Source organism: Bombus flavifrons, chromosome 3 (assembly GCF_040668555.2).
Source record: "Bombus flavifrons isolate JBK064 chromosome 3, iyBomFlav1_principal, whole genome shotgun sequence".
In the NCBI taxonomy this organism is placed as follows: domain Eukaryota; kingdom Metazoa; phylum Arthropoda; class Insecta; order Hymenoptera; family Apidae; genus Bombus; species Bombus flavifrons.
This window is the reverse complement of record NC_138444.1, coordinates 6,786,598-6,803,930: the sequence shown is the minus strand read 5'-3', so window position 1 is coordinate 6,803,930 and position 17,333 is coordinate 6,786,598. Positions and strand designations below refer to the sequence as shown.

Here is a 17,333-nt window from a genome sequence, read left to right as displayed (position 1 = left end):
GCGACACAGTGCTTCCGGTGACCGACTTTGCGTAAACGAAACGTTATCTTCTTTTCCTTCTTCGCAATTTACTCTTATTTTTCTTCGCTTCCGTGTTTTTCTTAGACGGAGAATTCTTAAGCGAATTAAATGGTTATTTGAAATTTACAAGAGATGGAAATTTGTTGTTTTAATAAGAGAACTTGGAATCCTTATGTTGAACCGAAAATTTAAATAAAAATGGTTTATTGGGAATAAGAATAGGAAGAGGAAGTTGTGCAAATTTTGTCCTATAACTCTAGTTACTCTAAAACAATCCTTTTATCTTTGTTTTCTCTCGTGTTTTTCTTAGTTGAGCGGTTACCTGAAATTATTGAGCAATTAATTCTAGACGGCGTCGACGATTCATTCATAGCTGATAATTTATTTAAAGAGATCGGTATTGAACTTTAATCGATAACTAACTCTTTTGGATCGTTATAACGTGTCGATTAATTTTACAGCTCGACGTGATGTTTCTCTCGATATTTTCAGGAATCCTGAAGCAAAGAAATAGAAAGTTACAAATTCGAGAAGATAGTTAGGTTAAACCTATATACGTTAAATGAAACGAGAAGTTACAAAAGAATCTCCCTTCGATACGACAACCGCAATTTTCAAACTTTCGTGCCAGGATATTCTGTTTAAACTACAAATACGGCTACTAACGATCTATTCTACTGTCGTCGTTATAATTAGCCGTATTAACTTGTAAATTATAGTCCTTATTTGGTATTCAAAATTCATGTTTCCCCAAACACGTCGTAATTTATAATTAATGTCGAGGCTGAAAGAGAAGCTCTGTCAACACAAAGGGCCCTTTAACGATAGATGCGTGTGTTTCGGGCATATTGAATTTTTTCTCATCTGGATAGGGCAGTTACGTGTCATAGAGTGAAGCTAGATCATCGACGAAACGCATTAGAGGTGCATGTTCCTTCTTTTTTCCTTTGGTTCCATTAATCATACCAAGCTCCAGCTGAGCATCGAGATCGATGCCGCGTGACAAGTTTTCAACCAATTAGACACACTTCGAAATTCCTACTTCGACAGTCATCCTATCCATCCCATCCTCTTTGCATTTAAAATGCTCTTCGACTAGTTTTGACGAATCTTGATAGGCTCGAGAAGGTATCATCGAACGAATACCTTGATAATAATATCTTTTAAGCTCTTAAGTTGTGGAACGTAACGAACTTGGCGGCTTTTTCAGTTCCAGGAATTCGTAAGAAACGTGTCGATGACCAATGATTCACGTGTGAGTCTTTCAGGAATGAAACTGATTAATTTTATTTTTTTCTTTTTCCTTTTCTAATTTCATTATACAAATACACGATTAATGTATAAAAAATAACGATTAATTCTTAAAAAACAAACGATTTGTCGCCATAAGTTCGTTTATTGCAAGAATATGACATAAATGATGTTAATTCTGAAGTAGATTTAAGAAAAAGTGTTTGTATCATCACTTTTCCTTTCTTTTCAAATTGTGGGCTGTAATATGTGTATTTATATGTATAAACATTAGTTTTACTTCCAGAGATGCCTTCCACATCCCACAAATAATTTTATATCCTCAATTCCTTCGCTGTATCTTTAATTCAACGACCCCAATATCACAAATCTCAATCAAATACCCGAAAGTACACATTCCTTCCAAACACTTTTCATCCCTCTTCCTTTCCTCCCATTACATCTCACGCATTACCTTCCCTTTTTTTTCCTCGCTCCATTTACACAACAACCCTCGATTCGTATGTTGTCGCTCGATAAAGGGGCTAAGTCCACCTTCGGTCAAATGTCCGGCAGATCCGCGGTTTCAAATATAGGCTGTCTTCTTAATACGGGTATTACGACGATTACTATTGCACAATGTACACGGTCTTCTATCTATTTATATGTTTCTTTAATTACTTTTTACTTCTATTTTTGTACTTTCCAAGTATTCAAAGTCGTTGACTTTTTCTAAAAATATAACAAAAGTCATATTCCATTCGTTCTGATTCTTTAGTTTCTACAGACATCTGTACATCTCATTAATTTTCTGTAACACTTATAACAAACAAATCGATCATTTAGCATATTTTAGTGACTATATAATACGGTATTTAATTCAACGTGTTAATTCATAATAGTATTAGCAGGATCTAGTTTCATTTGTTTTCCAATTGCTCTTTCTATTGAGAAACTGAACTTTCTTGACGATATACTATATACAGGGTGGTTGGTAACTGGTGGTACAAGCGGAAAGGGGGTGATTCTATGCGAAAAAAGAAGTCGAAAATATAGAAAATATAGAAATATAAAAAACGATCCACAGTGAGATCCGTTATAACGAGACGTGATAAAGTGCACGCGTACCGAGCGAAAAAATCAAAGTCGATTTTCTCGAAAACAAAGCCTCAAACGAAAAATTTTTATTCTATATTTTCGACTTCTTTTTTCGCGTAGAATCACCCTGTATATTCTTCACATATTTTCCAAATTTGCGGATAGAAATGAGCAAAATCTATGTTATAAATCCAGGTTGTAAAGAGCTAAGATGGTTGAATTCATGGCTGTAAAGGCTTGAGGTATAGGAAGGAGGAAGTAGAAGATAAAGAGAAAGGGGTGAAAAACGCGATAATAGGGAGTCGAATGATAGACACAGCGCGGGCGGATGGAATACGAAATTTACGGGGCGCAAGCCCCGAGTTGCCGGAAACCGGATCGGATTACCACCCTTCTGGAGCGCATCGGCCGATGCCAGGCATTCGTTCGGTATTCGCAGTGGGTGTTTGCGTGATTCCACGGACCAAAACAGAGACGTGGGGCCCGCACCTATGCTATGCCGTACGCGTGACGAAGATTTCACCGGTGCTACGCATACTCAGACGATTGCACGCGCGCGAATGTTAGAGAGGGGTCCTTAAATCCCTCCTCTTCCGACACTCACCCCTATCAAACCACGCAAAACACCGAGCATTAACGCACACGTACGTCAGCAACAGTGATATCCGAATGTGCTAAGGGAATAGGGCGGATTCCGATAAAGGTTCCCCAATCTCCACGGAGACAACATTCGGCAAGAGAGTTTAGATGGTTTCGAACAGGTGTGGCATTTTTGGTACTAATGAGTTTCGTGTGGGTTTTTATAGATCATTTAGCGACTAACAAGTTTGATAATAAAATTAACTTTCGCGATAATAAAACGAATTTTCACAAGCAAATTTTACGAATTAACTCTGTTTACAACTGATAAGTGCGAAATGCATCGTTACAGATTCTTTGGATTATATGCACGAACTTGCAGTCTTTTAATAAACATCTTGAGTTCACCAGGTACGTGCCTATTATATTATATAACAATTTTATCGAGATAAATATCTGGCTTCTGAAGACTTAAACGCTAGCCATATGTTCCAAACTTAAGGAACATTCAGAAAGTTTCTTTTTATTATTATTATTTAATTTGTACTTTACAATTTGTCCAGTTAGACATTCGGTAAATTTTCAGAAAGTTGTTAATCTATTTGAAATCCGACTGGTATTTATATTAAAAACTGTAAACAATTTACCACATAAACGTAGTTAATTTAGCGCGTTACTAATACTGCAATTTTTTAGATAATATCTTCAACATAACGATGAATCAATAACTGATGTCTCTTAATTTATAAAAATTGACGAGTAAAAGCGCTACTTAATTTGCATTTAATTCGATACTGTAAGTCTTATCAGAGTCCATAAACGAGTAGTGCCATGAAAATATTATAGGAAAATGATCGTTTAGGGTAAAGAAAATTTCCAGCGTGTAGCAAAATATAGCGAACAACAAATGCAATACCATGACAGGGTATCGAAGGAACGTGGTTCGTGGGGGATTAGCAATTTCTCCAAGTGCAGCTGTATTACATCCCTGGGGTATGATATTGCCCCCTGATACCAATCGATACTGCCATCGATCACTAGCACCCCGTACTCAAAGTAGAACTCTTTCCTTGGATTTCCCACTCTGCAAAACGGCTCTTTGATTTCTACAATCCGATTGTTAACTCTTGAATAAAGCTTCACTACGATTATTAATGATTTATCGTTCAGTAAAATATAATACATTTAATACAAAATATGAAAGTATTATAGAATTAAAAGAATGATAAAAAGAAGAGATGTATTATATGTATATTTTGTATAACGTGACTATTTTTCCCCATTGATTGAAAATGATTCATTTATGATATTTTTATACATAATTTCTTATGTTTTATTATCCCGATACGTGGTTTATTATTTAACGTTACGATAAAACGAGTGAATTAATTGAAATCGTGATTGTTATTTCAATATATTTTATACCTATATTTCCGTTCTTTGTTTCTTTTATTTCGAAAACGCTGTTGACAGAATAATGCGTTCTATATTATTGAACAGTACAAATTATTTCAAAACAATTTCGTAGGATATTTTGGAAAATTTCGCATATGGTATATTTTGTACAATATCACTTACTTGTTTATTACAATACCACTGATCGATAAATATGAAGATCACGAGATAAGAATATGATAAACAATTTTAACACTCGATAAACATTACGGACCACCCTATATAAGTAAGTAGTTAGTTGAATTGTCTAAATATCTTACCCATAGCGGTACTGCGTAGTCCAACTCTATTTTAAACTGGCTATAAGAAAGCGGTATATTAGAAGCGCATCTAAAGGAAACAAAATATCACGTCACGTGCGAGTTGTACATCCTGCGAACCCGAAGCGTGATCTCTGACCTGACATCCAGATGGACCACAAGGGAACACGACACTTCTTAACGCAAACAATTCCAGCTGTGACTGAGGAAAGTGTGAAGATGTCCAGCCTAGTTCAGAAAATATTCTTTGCCGCGAAATACGAGAATAGAAATGATATTCTGTGCTCTTAAGACAAAACGTGTATTTTCTTCAAATAGTATAGCTTTATTATTTTTAGAATAGATACTTGGAAAGAGCTATTTAAACATTTTCTGGGGACTTGCTATATTATCTAATCACAAAGTTAACGTGCATTAGAAGCAATTAGTGTTCTAAAAGGGTTAACTTCGAGGAATCCTATGTTATCGTTAGTGGTTCGAGTGTTATTTAAAAGGGCAGGTTCCTGGCTAGTGACCATAACAACAAATGTACTTTCTAGCTTTCTGAATAGATTATCCTACGTAAACAAAGAACGTGTTTAAGAACCTTGTCTCATGATTAGAAAGTAACTGAGATTTAGAAAATACGATTTTCTTCAAATACAACCAAACATGGGAAATATTTAACGAATCATCATTCACAGACACTGATTCTAAAAATTCATCACCATGTAATGAAATCGATTTATACAACATCGTCTGATTAAACCCAAAATCCCATGACATTGAAAATGAAGCTTTGTACAAATCTTCACTATTACAAAATGAAATATAATAAATCCTTTCAACAGAACATTTTTCCGGTACGTGTCCTGCAGCTTTCTTTAGCCCGCACAATTCGTTATCTAGCAGAAGTGACGAAACTGTTCAAGCTTTAAGAAGCTGCACACTGCATAGGTTTTCTCTTATTCTACACCAGAACGTGCCGAGTGTTACCAGATTTCATCTGGTCGGATTCAGGTCGCGGTATCGGCGATCCATCTGTTCCTAGATCTGTCTACGATTGTTCTTCGTCACGTAGCGGCCTTCTTTTTCCCGGTCACCGGTGAACTGCACGTGGTACACAGACTGCCACCATTTCTTCCTGACGAGTACAGATTTCCTTCCAAGAGAAGATTTCATTTCGCAATATATCGTGTACATAGTGACTCTTACTAATTTTTATATTTGTTTATATACACTTTATATTTGTTTATAATAGTGTTATAAAATGTTGTTGAGTGTAAAGTGTTATAAATTAAATAACGATGTTATCATAAAAGAAATGATGCATTGATTATTTAATAAAATTCTAATATTCTAGAAAAATACAATACCTTTCAATCGTTCTTAAATTTGCTGCGAGTTTTCCGAACAATCCAATATCAAAGAACAATTAATTCAATTCGATAATAATGGTTTCAATGTTAATAAAAGTCATCGTATTTCAACGTGTTAATGCAAATGCAGAATTTTTGTATTTTTTTCATTTTTCAATTGCTTTCTTTACTATGGAGCTGGATGTGTTTGCTGTTTATCGGTGACCGTGACGTTGTGCACACGCCGGTCTCTTTAACCTAAAGATCGGCATCCTTTCTTCTTTACGGGTAGAGACTACCTAAGATTTCATTTCGCAATATTCCCTATGTATATACTTGGTGTCTGTTGTACACATTGCGTTTGCCACCCAAAGCGAACGGTTCCTGGCAATCGTGGCAGGTATTGTCCTCGTTCTGAATTTGCATTTAAAGCCTAAACAGTCCTGACGGGGCGCCTGAATACAGGACAATAGAGGGTTGGCCCTCCTGGACGCCAGACGCCGCGTCGTGTCTCCTGCTGGGTCAGTATTTTTTTTCTACCTATCAGAAGGGATATCTTTTAGCGTCCGAGCTGAAAAAGGGACTCTTCCTTTTCGGAAAGGATGTTTGAAGTACGCCTGAACGGCAATCCTAATTTCTCCGTAGACACAATTAGTCCCTTTTAGCCTCCGAGTGTCACACCATTGGTTTTGAACAGTGTTCCTCAATCTTTTTTCCAAGACTTTGAAATCAAATAATACGTGACTTCCCTGTATATTACATCTTTTCTCTTTCATTTATTCAAAATCAGTGTTACATCATTAACACACTCGCGATCCACAAGATATACGTTATCTCGTTTGTCATTATTATAATTGATATGTCATTCGAAATTAACATTATTCTGACCGTGTGCGTATTATTTTAAATTAAAATTATTCTAAACGTATCATTCTCAATTTATATCAACATTGTATGGTCTTAAGTCGATTGTAAAGCGATGAGTCAAACTATAAATAAAAGTTGTAATATTAAGAATCATCGTGCAAGTTGGGAACCCAAATCCAAAAGAAATACCTTTGTCAGCAACGACTTCCTTCTTTTCACTTTCCATCTATCTTTTTCTATCTGTTTACCGGGTCTGCGGAAAATTGGAAAAACAAACAACGAAGAATGAGGACGACTACTAGATGAGTGTATAGGTGATAGTGGATGGGAAATTGAGTCGTTAGGAGACCGATAGGCCGAGCCCAGTCTCGGACCTCGTAATTTTAGGTACCTCAAGGGGCTATTCGGAAGCGAGCAGCGGTTGATTGGTCTGTGACGAGACCACCCTGTTAGTTGTTGGAAAATAGCGTTAGCTTTCATTCCACCTTAACGAAGAGAGCCGCGATAGTTCGCTGGAAAGCTTCGACGCCGGGCGAAACGATTACGCCAACAGAAATCTGATTATCGCCTTCATTCGCTCGTGTAAAGCGAACACACTAGTCAAAGTGAATCGCGTGTCGTTTATCTTCGAATAACGGAGCATTTCCACAGCAGTTGTTGTCTGCTTTTTAAATTATGCAACTCGATTGACGCTATATTTGCCTGTATTAGACAGATATATGTATACATTTGCGTATAAATAATAATAATAATAATATGATGATGATGATGTGAAAACATAACGCATTGTAATACAATACGATACAACGTCACTATTCTACTCAATTGTTCATTGACGACTTACGAATTTCTTACTATTCTACTTTCTACTTTTCATTATTAACGATAGCTGCTATGTCCCAATTATATTAAAAGCCACATTTACGTTCGATTGTAAGATGTTGTGTTGATAAATTAAGTTTGTTGTGTTGATAAATTTGTGTGATAAATTAAGTTTGTAGAATAGGATGGAAACGAAATGTAGGAGAAAAATTTTGTTATGCTGCTCACGATTTCTAATAGCGAAGGAAAATTGCATTGTCGTGCGACGATCGCATTTAAGCTGTGCAAATCTGAATTTGTTGAGCTGACGCAAAAATTATTTATATTTCTGAAATTTTTCACGATTTCAGTAATTTATTTTCATATTGTCCGGAAATATAAATAAAACATTCTGCATTTAAGCGCGACTTTAAATGAATAAATCATTAAATAATAATAAATTATACATTTTCATAAGCTTTTTCCCAATTAATCTTCAAAAACAACAACACAAACAACGACTATTTAAGCTCATCGAACAAAAATCTCCAATTTTCCCAAAATTATTCAAATAACTACTTCTACTAATATAGTCTAATCAGGATAATTATAACTATAGGAGTTAAAGATAAACAAAGTGAGGGTTAAGTATACCAGAAAAGTGGTTTGGACATTCGTAATGGGGCTATTTTGGCTCAGTTAGCAGAAAATTGCTTCGATAAACACTGAGTAAGGACACGTCTTTGGACTCTCCAGGTGATTTCTCGTTCGGATAAACGCGGGACGGCTGCACAAACAGCTTCAGTACTCGATTTAACATAGCGAAACGTTCATGTGAAATGGTCGATTGAAAGCAGGTAAAATTCTCTATAAAGCAGGCCAGATTTAAAGAGGCTCGCCCGTTTAGCCTACAATGGTTTGTTGCGGAAGTGCTAGCTCGATTGTATTCCTTGCTCGATGTCCTCGAAAGTGGACTTTATTCGCCTTTCAACCATAACGTAGAATAATATTGCGAGAAAGGCCCTGCTTTCTCAGTCACGTGGATCTAGTAACCTCTTGGAATTCTTTGCATCTAACTACGTTTCTTCATTCAATATGTTCTTTTTTTCGAGAAGAAAATGTTAAATCTGTAGTCTTGAAAGATATTCTTTTATACTTTTATTATGATAAGAAACCTGTAGTATTTGCAGTTTATTTATTTTATTCTTTTTTTTATTTGTGTATGTCAGGAAAATGAATTACAATTTTTTTTTTATTTAGTTGTTTACATTCACAATTTGTCCGATTTGGACATTTGGTAGAATTTTTTGGCTGCATTACAATTGGCTTGTCAGATTATTGCTAATAAAATTGTCCTCCTTCTGCCGTCTTCTTTTTATTGAATAATTTTTATTGAATGAATATTCTTAATTTTCTTAAAGAGAAATATAAAAGGGGGGGAATAACAAAAAGCAATTTACCTTGGTTGATATTTTCGGATTCTTTTAGAATGTTTTGTAGTTTTGTGGGAAACACAGCAAATATATTTGGTTTGATGGTATTGGATCTATATTGAATTTCAGAAAACTGACAATCCCGCGAACGATTACAAATTGTTTCGAAGAAGGAAATCAGCTTGCAAGCGGGATAGTACATCGAATAATCGTTCATGTCAATTAAAAAGACATTAGGTCGTGAATTCTGACGTTCCCGAGAAACTTAAAAAGAAATCGAAGCAGGGATACGGCAAGGGCTAAGTTAAAACCGTAAAATCATTTCAACATTAAAGCGACCGGCTCAACCACATGTCGTGGGAGATGAAACTCGTTTGCGCGAACCTTGGAAAATCATTGGTCGGTGTTTCAACGACTCATAAATAAACAAGGTAACCAGATGATCTTATGAGGATGGTTCTTAGAAAGAGAAATCTGGTACTGATGTTATATAAAATATAGCTTGAGATTATGTGATTTTCGAAGTTATTTCTATTCTTGTCGCTTTCCATATATCAAAGGGTTGAAATTAGAGTTTTAGATTCAAAGTGTATGTCCTTTTGTCTTCTTATGTTCATTTATTATATATATTTCCTTATTCTATGAGTAGTCAATGATGAAATAATGTGTAACCGTTTCATTATGTCATTCATTTGTTTTTTTAGAACACATTTTACTTCTTATTGTTTTATTGTATTTATATATTTCTATAAATATTATTATTTATTATATGTATATTAGTTAGATATTATTATTTTAATACTAAGTTGTTGACGTCCAAATTTTGGACTGCTTTAAATATAGGTAATATATGATTTTCAATGTTGCAATGTAAAAAAATAGAAATTCTCTTTCTAATTAATTAAGTTACAGTATTTATACAAACTTCTAATATTAATTTTTCGATTGTTGTATTTATACAGATTGTTGAAAGTTAAAGATTTAATGCTGAAGATATAATACATATGGTGTATAGATTATCTCACAGATTTTTAAATTCGACGTTCGATGTCTTTAGAGAAACTGCGGTATTTGAAAAATGTATCATTTCCGCTCTAATATCCGCAATATTTACGCCCGATGTATAATATATTACGAAAGTAAAGATCCAGATTTACCCACCATTCGAGTGTAAAATGCTAAATGAAGCGAAGAAAACTTTTGATAATATTCTTCGTTCAACGTTAATGGCTCATACTAAATTTCCTTAACATTTCAACCGATAACTTCCATATTTCCATACTTCCTTAAATCCCAATACCAAATTTTTATCAAGTAACAAATAAAAAAAATACATCAATACAGGGAAAATGTACAGGATCAGGGAAAAGATTTAAAGAAAATAAAAAAAAAGAGGAAACCTGTGAACGTATAGAATCCTTCAAATTTACTTACACGACGTCTCGTCCGTGTCTGTATTAGTGGAGCGCATCAGTGTGCATCGTATGTTAAAATCGTGTGTACGTACCTGAAATAAAAGAGAAACCATTCGTTAATTAAAAAGATGAAACATAGAAATTAAAATACAATACGTGTGATATAATTACCAACTCATTCAATTTCTCTCTAACTTTGTCATAAAACATTCTCAAAACGTTTCTCGAAACTACTGTTTACCAGGTATGTAAATATGAAACCGGAATTTTTTTATAGAAAATACACGTTTATTGTATGAAAATGAGTAAAAATATTTTATTCGAAGTATTGCCCATCGCTAGCTATACATTTTTCCCACCTGTCTGGCAATTGGTGGATGCCACGCCAAAAAAACTGTCGCTCTTTTGAGGCAAACCAGTCATAGAGCCATTTTCGTACATTTTCGTAAGAAGCGAAGTGCTGGTCAGAAAGTGCGTGTCCCATCGATGCAAATAAATAGTAATCGGACGGAGCCAAGTCTGGTGAGTAAGCCGCGTGCGAAAGTATTTCCCAACTGAACGCTTCGATCGTTTCCTTGACCGGTTTTGCTGTATGTGATGGTGCATTATCATGAAGCAAAATTACTTTGTGTTGCCTTTTTTGATATTCTGGTCGTTTGTCACGCAAAGCTTGATTCAAATCGATCATTTGTTGTCGGTAGCGCTCAGTATTAACGGTTTCGCCAGGTTTTAACAGCTCGGTGGTCTTTTTCGGTGGTCTTCCACGTTCTTCGTTCCTCACGTCAAAATTGCCACTTCTGAATTTTTTAAACCACTCAAAGCACTGTGATTTACCAAGAGCATGCTCACCGTAAGCTTCGACAAGCATTCGATGCGATTCTGCAGCAGTTTTCTTCAAATGGTAACAGAAAATCAATGCTGTCCGCAAATCGTAGTTTCCAGGCACAAAATTTGACATGTTCAACGCTATTACAAACTATGCTGTTGTATGAAACTTGTATTGTTCTGAGTCGAAAATGTTTGTGAGATGTCAACAAAGATTTTTGGCATCAATGACGCAGTTTAGTGATAACTACATTATCAACTAGGGCCATCTATAGGCAAATTCCGGTTTCATACTTACAGACCTGATACTTTTCGCTAGAATTCATTAGTGTCCATTATTATTAAAATATTATTGAAATTTTAGTTAACTAAAAAATTATTTGTGCGAATGAAAAATTGCGATATCAGTTGTCACATTTTGTGAAATTTCCTAGAACAACTTTTGTTTGTTTTGATATGACGAATATTCTCAGAAATGTGGATAATTATCAATAAATAAAGTTTGATCAAACTTGGCAATTAATAGTTGAATCTTGTTAAATTTAATTCTAATAAAAAAAGAATTAAATTTTATCGGTTCGTAAAGATTCCAAATGAACATACAATTTTTATTAGCATTTTTCTTAACCTCATTCACGAATAGACTTTGTCAATAAGGAAAGATATTTAGAAATACTTTCTTTACATCTTAAATCAGACATCTCAGACTTCTTTCCTCGGCTGAGTATTTTAGATCAAGACTAAGATCACTGAAAGCTTCGAGACCACCTATATAGCTTTACCAACTTTCTTCGTCATCAACGTGTATCCAGTAAAAATGTTAAATCTCCACTATCCACGCAAAAAATGGTTGTTAAGCTTAAGTGTATTTAAGAGGCAATACGTGTTTGGGAGAGAAACTTTAAACTTTTCTCTTCCGAATCGATGACTGAACCTACCCCTGCGCTGTCACCATCAATCTTTAGGGTTGGTGAATGCTATGACGTAGGGTGACAGAGGTTCTAGTCACCCCCATGACACTGAATCTTGTGATTATAGTATCTCCTAGTGATAAACAAATTTTTTGTTCTTTCACATGGATATTAATTATTAGACGGATCACCACAGAATGCATATAATATACATAAACATAAAAAAGTCATTATACATTATAACTTTTAATACGTAAAACGAATTTTTAAATTTGTATAAAAATCCATAATCTACTAATTGCCTGCATTTATTTATAAATTCTATTGTATCATGTAAAGGTGGAGTTAACCAGTTTGGCTCCTGAGAGAGACTTATAATACGTGCACATAAAGAAGAAACTCGCAAATTAAAGAGAGTCGTAGCAAAAATAAATAAGAAAAGGCACTAATTTACAAAATGACAATATGACTGTGTGCCTTGATAGCAATCGTAATAATAATAGTAATAATATGTACTAAGACAATCTAAATCCGTATGGTGTCCGGTGAAAAGAGTTTGTCACTCATGCGAGCGAATTCTACACACCTCAGATTAAAACGCAACCCCTGGCGATGTTAATTCGTGTCTGGTTCTCCCCCATCCTACATTCAGGATGTGAACCCTCTTGCGCGCGTTGCCGTGTTGCACTTTGCGAATAACCACAATGGCGCGACAAAAAAAATTCAGACGAACGCGCGTTCTCCCGCGGGTTTGCCGCGTGAAAAAGAGGGTGGCTTTTTCATTTTGCGGTAAGAGGTTCCTTCTCTACCGCGACGGAATGAAAACGGTGCAAGCCGCGCGTTAAATATTCGAGGAAGGTACTAGCGGCGCTTTAAGAAAATATGGATCGAAAAATGAATCTTTCAAGCGAATTTAAATGTCTCTAGAAGTATTATAATACTTGTAATAACATGTATATCGTGTATAATATGTATTATGTATAACGATTTTGGAGGTGAATAGTAATAGTCGTCGAAATGTTTGGTTCCTCAATTGGTTTCTTATTTGCATTTTGAAATATGTATCTATTTCTTAACTGACTTTCTGGGAGATTTCATCGATCACAAAAGTATGAATTTACATAAAAATTCCAATTATAACACAACATTCCTAATATTCTGAAATCTTCACCAGATGGATTTCTTTAGTTATATAGAAATATAAAATTACATAAACATTGTCAGTCGAAGCACGAGAAACCAAGCAACCCCTATCTTGATTTTTCCCTAACAAAATCACTTTACCTGAACACAGAACCTCCACTTAACGTGTAAGAGAAAACACTCGACGTGCAAAAAGTCAGAGTGCGATTATTCTGAGGCATCTCTTGTGTTAACTGGAGTCTCGAGGTCAGAGGCGGAATGAAGAGCGTGCACGCTTCAACTACGCTAGCCCCCGTGGCTCCTTTGTCTTTCGGCCGGTTTTCGGCCTCGGCTTGAACATTTCGTTGCGCGCGGGTTGCCGGGCGTAAGCGATCCTCAAGTTCGAACGACGACGAGCGCACACAATGCACCTGCTCTCGCGCAACGAGCTTCGAAAGCATCTCGAGGGCCGATGTAGCAGGTGACCGCGAGCACGTACATAACTTATCCCCCTTAAAGTGGTTCCCGTGGCAGTGTTAGCTCTGGGAATAAAGGATACCGCCCGCGGTTCTACCGGGCCAGCACAACGTAAATCAAAATTACTTCCTCGGTTAATTGGCTTTCCGGCGAACGTCCACGGTTTTCGTCTCGTTCAACGATTTGCTTCCTCTTCGATTTCGGTTGAAAGATGCTGAGAAGTTGATGAGAGAAATTGGTAATTTTTATTCTAATTTTTACGGGTTTGGATATTGGTTTATTTATCAGGAAGCTTAAAATGGTTGAATTATGCTGTTTAAATAAAATTCAAATTTACACACGAAATATTCCACTTACATTAATATTCAAAATATCCAGTAAACAACACTTGTTTTCGAAATCAAAAATTTGTAAGAAATTGTAATCTAAATTTTAATCTTTCCTATCATCTTAGTCTCGACTCGATTCTCGTCCTATCTTTAAATCTTTCTATCAATCTTTCTCACATTCCATAAACAAGTCACATAACGAAAAGTGTAAAAAAAGAAATGAAAATGACAAATCTTTTTTGAAATAAAAATTGAAATCCCTCTTGACATGAAGATATTTCTTTCCCATGAAATTTCAAACATTTCGATAAAGAATCATTTCCATAACAGTAATAACGGTGATGCAGAGAATCATATACCCGGGGGGGGTTTGTATTTTCTAAGTGAATCACGAGCCGCATTATTCAGGAACAAGGTTGCGATTGTTCGTTAAAAAGTATTTAGAGAAGTTTCGCCGGTATTATTTTCTCATGGTCGTGGATCGGATACGTCTTCAAGAGAAGGATCGACCCTCCCACGAATGACTCGACCCTCCGGCGAAGGTCATTACTAGCAGGTAGAATGACGGGTACCTCGACGAATTATCATGATCGTGGCTCGCCTCGAGATCGCTAATCGATTCGCGTAACAGTCTAATCCGAACCGCAATGACTCATGCCACGGACCGATAATTACAGGCCGAAAAGGGATCGTTAGTTCACGGGAAATTGCGAGGATAGAAGAACTGCCATTCCACAGAAATTGCCCTTGGGTTTCGCATCAGTTTTGCCACTCTCTTTTAAAACACATGCCTTTTCGGTGACGTACTACGTTTTTCGTATAATTGCAGATATTAAGTTTACGATTAAATATAATACTATAGGATCTTATACTGCAATTAGTTTATTTACAACAAATGGATTAAACAAATGTTGATTAAACAGGAAACGATAGTTGTTTAACGTGAACTAATCACAATAACGTATTATACTTAAGACAACTAGATAGTTAATTTGCAATTCTCGTCGACAAAGCAATTCGCACTCCCTAATTTCCCGATTTACACCCTCTGACTTCTCGACTAACACTGTTGTTAATTTGTTTATGTCCCTTAGCAATCCCTTGTCTTTTGTCTTAGCCTCATCTCTTCTGTCTTAGCCTCATCTCTTTTGTTTTAGCTCCACCACGCACATGTTCCGCAACCGCTTGTTTATAATCCACTCGATACCCCCCAGGTCCCTCGTCCACGATACTACAATACTAAATAAAGGTAATATTATAACTGCCAAATTACGTAAAGTATTTACTCTGAGTGGACGTATACATAATATTGAATCATTAAATTGTTTTATTAAAAACTAAATAATGATATATGATAAAATTAAATTCCTATAAGTGACATTTCTTCTTCATGTCACTAAAATTTTTTAGCTTCGATTATGATACTATGTATTTATAGAAAGGTTGATACAGGCTGAAACTTCTCTCGCTAGAAGCTTCGAATTATTTTCAATATTCGCGTGTGCACACGTACAGTGAGGCCTCTAGCGGGAGAATCACCCTGTATAATCACAACATTTCATTCCTTTGCATCGCTAATAGCCCATGCAAGCGTTTGATGCAACTATGAACAACAAAAAAGAGGGAAGAGAAAACTAAAAGTAAAGGAAATGAGATGGTTCTTAGCACGACACCTGTTGAATACGCGTGCACGCGTATATAATCTACCTGTTCCTGGAGGATCGACAATTACTTCATCGTCGCGTGGAGCATCGTGTGCATCGAGCGTCGAACAGAATGACCGGCTTGTCTTGCAGTGGTGATAGCGATCTGACAAACCATCGGACGATGTTGCGGACAAGAACGCGCGTTTGAAGCGACGTCGTATATATCAAACGATCGATATTTAACGCGTGAGAATGCCGATGAAACGAAAGCTATAGTCCCGTTTATCCTCGTTCCGGCAGCTATCAAGGTCAGGCGTGATCCTGCCACGTCATATATCATCGTTACCAGGCCGGAATACCAGTTAAGGGTTAAAAGCTGCCTTTATCAATCCTGAACCGAGCCCCCGGCTCTTTCTCATACGTCTATCGTCTCCTCCGGTCGGACGTGCATTTCCATTAATCCTCCCCGATGCTATAAGCAGAGTTTTAAAGCTACGAGGATCACTGTCTTCGCCAGATATTTTGACAGTGAAGAAACGATGCTCGTGTTAAGAGATATTGGGCGAGAGTGCTTTGGTTTGAAGTTAGATGGCAAGATTGTTAGGGTAGGTGTGTTGAAATGATGTTTGGTGTGTTTGGAATGATGTTTGTCAGTGATTAGAATTGGCATATTTAACATAAATTATAGAATGCTATAGAATATTTAATTGAAATTATATTGGACTAAGTAATAAATTTTTACATCTTTCACTACCGTATGGATTACAAAAGATGATATAGAAATTATTTCGAACATGTAAGAAATATATCTGAACTTTTTGATAGAAGATATTGATAGAGGAACTTTATGCAGGATTTATAGAGGAACGAAATAACTTAACTTGATTGGATAGATTTCATCATTTTTGTTCGATAAAATGTAGATAATCTTATAACCAACCTAATAGAATATTATTGAATCTTTTCTCTCAAGTTTGGTGCTATTGTATTTCTTCGACAAATTAGCGTCGGGAGTACTACTAATAAAATATCGTAAAAGGTTCGCGATAGCACAATACAGCAACAAAGTAACAATTTCTTTCACAAAAAGAAGCACCGGGTTAGCGAAAGTATCGCAGTTCTATTTACCTTCTTTCTTACCCCACCCCGAGTATCGAGCCGCTTCCTGGGGGCGCATGAAGTATACACAACCCCCTCCAACGATAAGAAACAGGACGCAGTTCAATATTTGAGTAGCTCGTGTTTAAATCTCCTGTCGGGGTCGGAATCGGAAACGACCCCCCACATAGTGACGAAAGCAAATTATAGGTAAGCTCTCGATACAAATCCTAGCTTGACCTCGCAATTGCATTGACGCTGGCTGACCGATGATGACGACGGTTCAACGTCTGCCTAATGGACGTACTAATCGACGTTAATTCGACGACAAGCTGTACGAAGGCACGTAACCGTTTAAACGAGGCTTATTGACAAGCTACGTACTTACGCACGCGAACAATCCTTCTGTTTGTTAACTGACAATAAGAT

The 17,333-nt window shown here is 36.2% G+C and overlaps 1 protein-coding gene across 9 annotated transcripts in view; it reads right to left on the bottom strand.

Moving 5' to 3' along the window:
* Ten-m (teneurin transmembrane protein Ten-m) overlaps positions 1–17,333 on the bottom strand; it is a 653,992-nt gene that overhangs the window by 83,195 nt on the left and 553,464 nt on the right. The window contains exon 2 of one of the 9 annotated variants that reach the window (XM_069110248.1): positions 10,516–10,588. The exons of the other annotated variants lie outside the window; for them this stretch is intronic. Coding sequence (XP_068966349.1) covers positions 10,516–10,552 — 37 coding nt within the window. The 5' untranslated portion in view covers positions 10,553–10,588. The remainder of the gene's footprint in view (positions 1–10,515; positions 10,589–17,333) is intronic. 9 annotated transcript variants of the gene reach the window in all.